General features: G+C 51.3%; 1 protein-coding gene across 1 annotated transcript in view; it reads right to left on the bottom strand.

Annotated features, from left to right (window-relative positions):
- Positions 1 to 1193, bottom strand: part of Ctsh (cathepsin H) — a 20752-nt gene extending 19559 nt beyond the window's left edge. Inside the window, exon 1 of the mRNA XM_029481976.1 lies at positions 1109 to 1193. Coding sequence (XP_029337836.1) covers positions 1109 to 1193 — 85 coding nt within the window. The remainder of the gene's footprint in view (positions 1 to 1108) is intronic.
- Positions 1194 to 1196: the final 3 nt, after the last annotated feature.

Raw genomic sequence — 1196 nt, 5'->3', positions numbered from 1 at the left:
GAGAGGGAGAGGGAGAGAGAGGGAGAGTAACTTTCTAGACTGATTTCGCTGATACAGTCTGGGTCCGGATCGTTTGGGATGTCTCCACGCTGCCCCGGGAGATCCCCAGAGACCCAAGTCAGCACAGCAATATGAATTTGCTACGTGGCATTTATCTCTCTTTCTGAAAGCTCTAGTTCCAGTGAGTTACAAAACCAAAAAGAAAGAAAAGAGACAAGCTGGGAAGAGGAAGTAGAAATGGGAGGGGGAATAACAGAGGGTAATGAAGGCTGAAATACGATCAGGATATATTATAAACACTCATGAAAATGTAATAATGAAACTTATTATTAGGTACAATTAATATATACTAATAAAATCATTTTTTAAAAGGAAGTTTTGTGTGTCCTGCCGAAGGACCGTCAGCAGGGCTAGGAAACCCCAGACCACCATCTACTCTTAGCCAGGGGCTTTGATTGACTGGCTTTGTACACTTAAAAATGGCTGGCACGTGCACAGGGTGGTTGTTGTTGTTGTTGTTGGTGGTGGTGGGGGAGAACAGTTGCGCCTGAAAATCATTTAACTTCTGTTTTCACTGTCCATAAATAAACATCTATTAGAACCAGCTACCCGTAGCTGCATTCGTCCCACAGCGAGCCTTTAGGAGTTGCTACAGAGACCAACGTTGTACACAGTAAAATATTTACTAGTCTCCTGCGGTCGCACTTTNCCAAGAGTTGAGGCGACTTTCCCGAGCCAGNTTTTTCCAGGCACACCACAGACGCTAGGGTTAAAACTGCTGTGGGTGCCCCATGTTCCGCAGGGCAGGGAGTCACCCCAGCATGGCACAGTCGGACTAATAACCCAGGCAGGGCGATCCCCGGGGAGGCCAAGTCCACGGAAAGTACAGGCTGGAATGTCCCGCTCCCTCCCGTGGTGGGACAGGAAAGTTTTGTGCCCTCAGCTGTCCGGCAGAAGTCTGTATCTAGATCTGAGCCAAAAGGACTCTGGGTACCTGCCAGCCTGTTCCTCGGATCACGCAAGACGCGTGTCCCCCGAGACTAGCCCGAANCTCCCCGTTNCCCCTCCGGTGCCCCCGGAGCTCTGCGCCCCACTTTCTCCCTCGTACCTATGGCGTTCACGGTCAGCTCGGCGGTGGCCCCAGTACTCAGCAGCCAGGCCCCAGCGCACAGCAGCGGCAGCGCAGCCCACATCTC

This window comes from Mus caroli, chromosome 9 (genome assembly GCF_900094665.2).
Source record: "Mus caroli chromosome 9, CAROLI_EIJ_v1.1, whole genome shotgun sequence".
Taxonomy (NCBI): domain Eukaryota; kingdom Metazoa; phylum Chordata; class Mammalia; order Rodentia; family Muridae; genus Mus; species Mus caroli.
The sequence above is the reverse complement of the archived record's forward strand: the minus strand, read 5'-3'. Positions and strand labels throughout refer to the sequence as shown.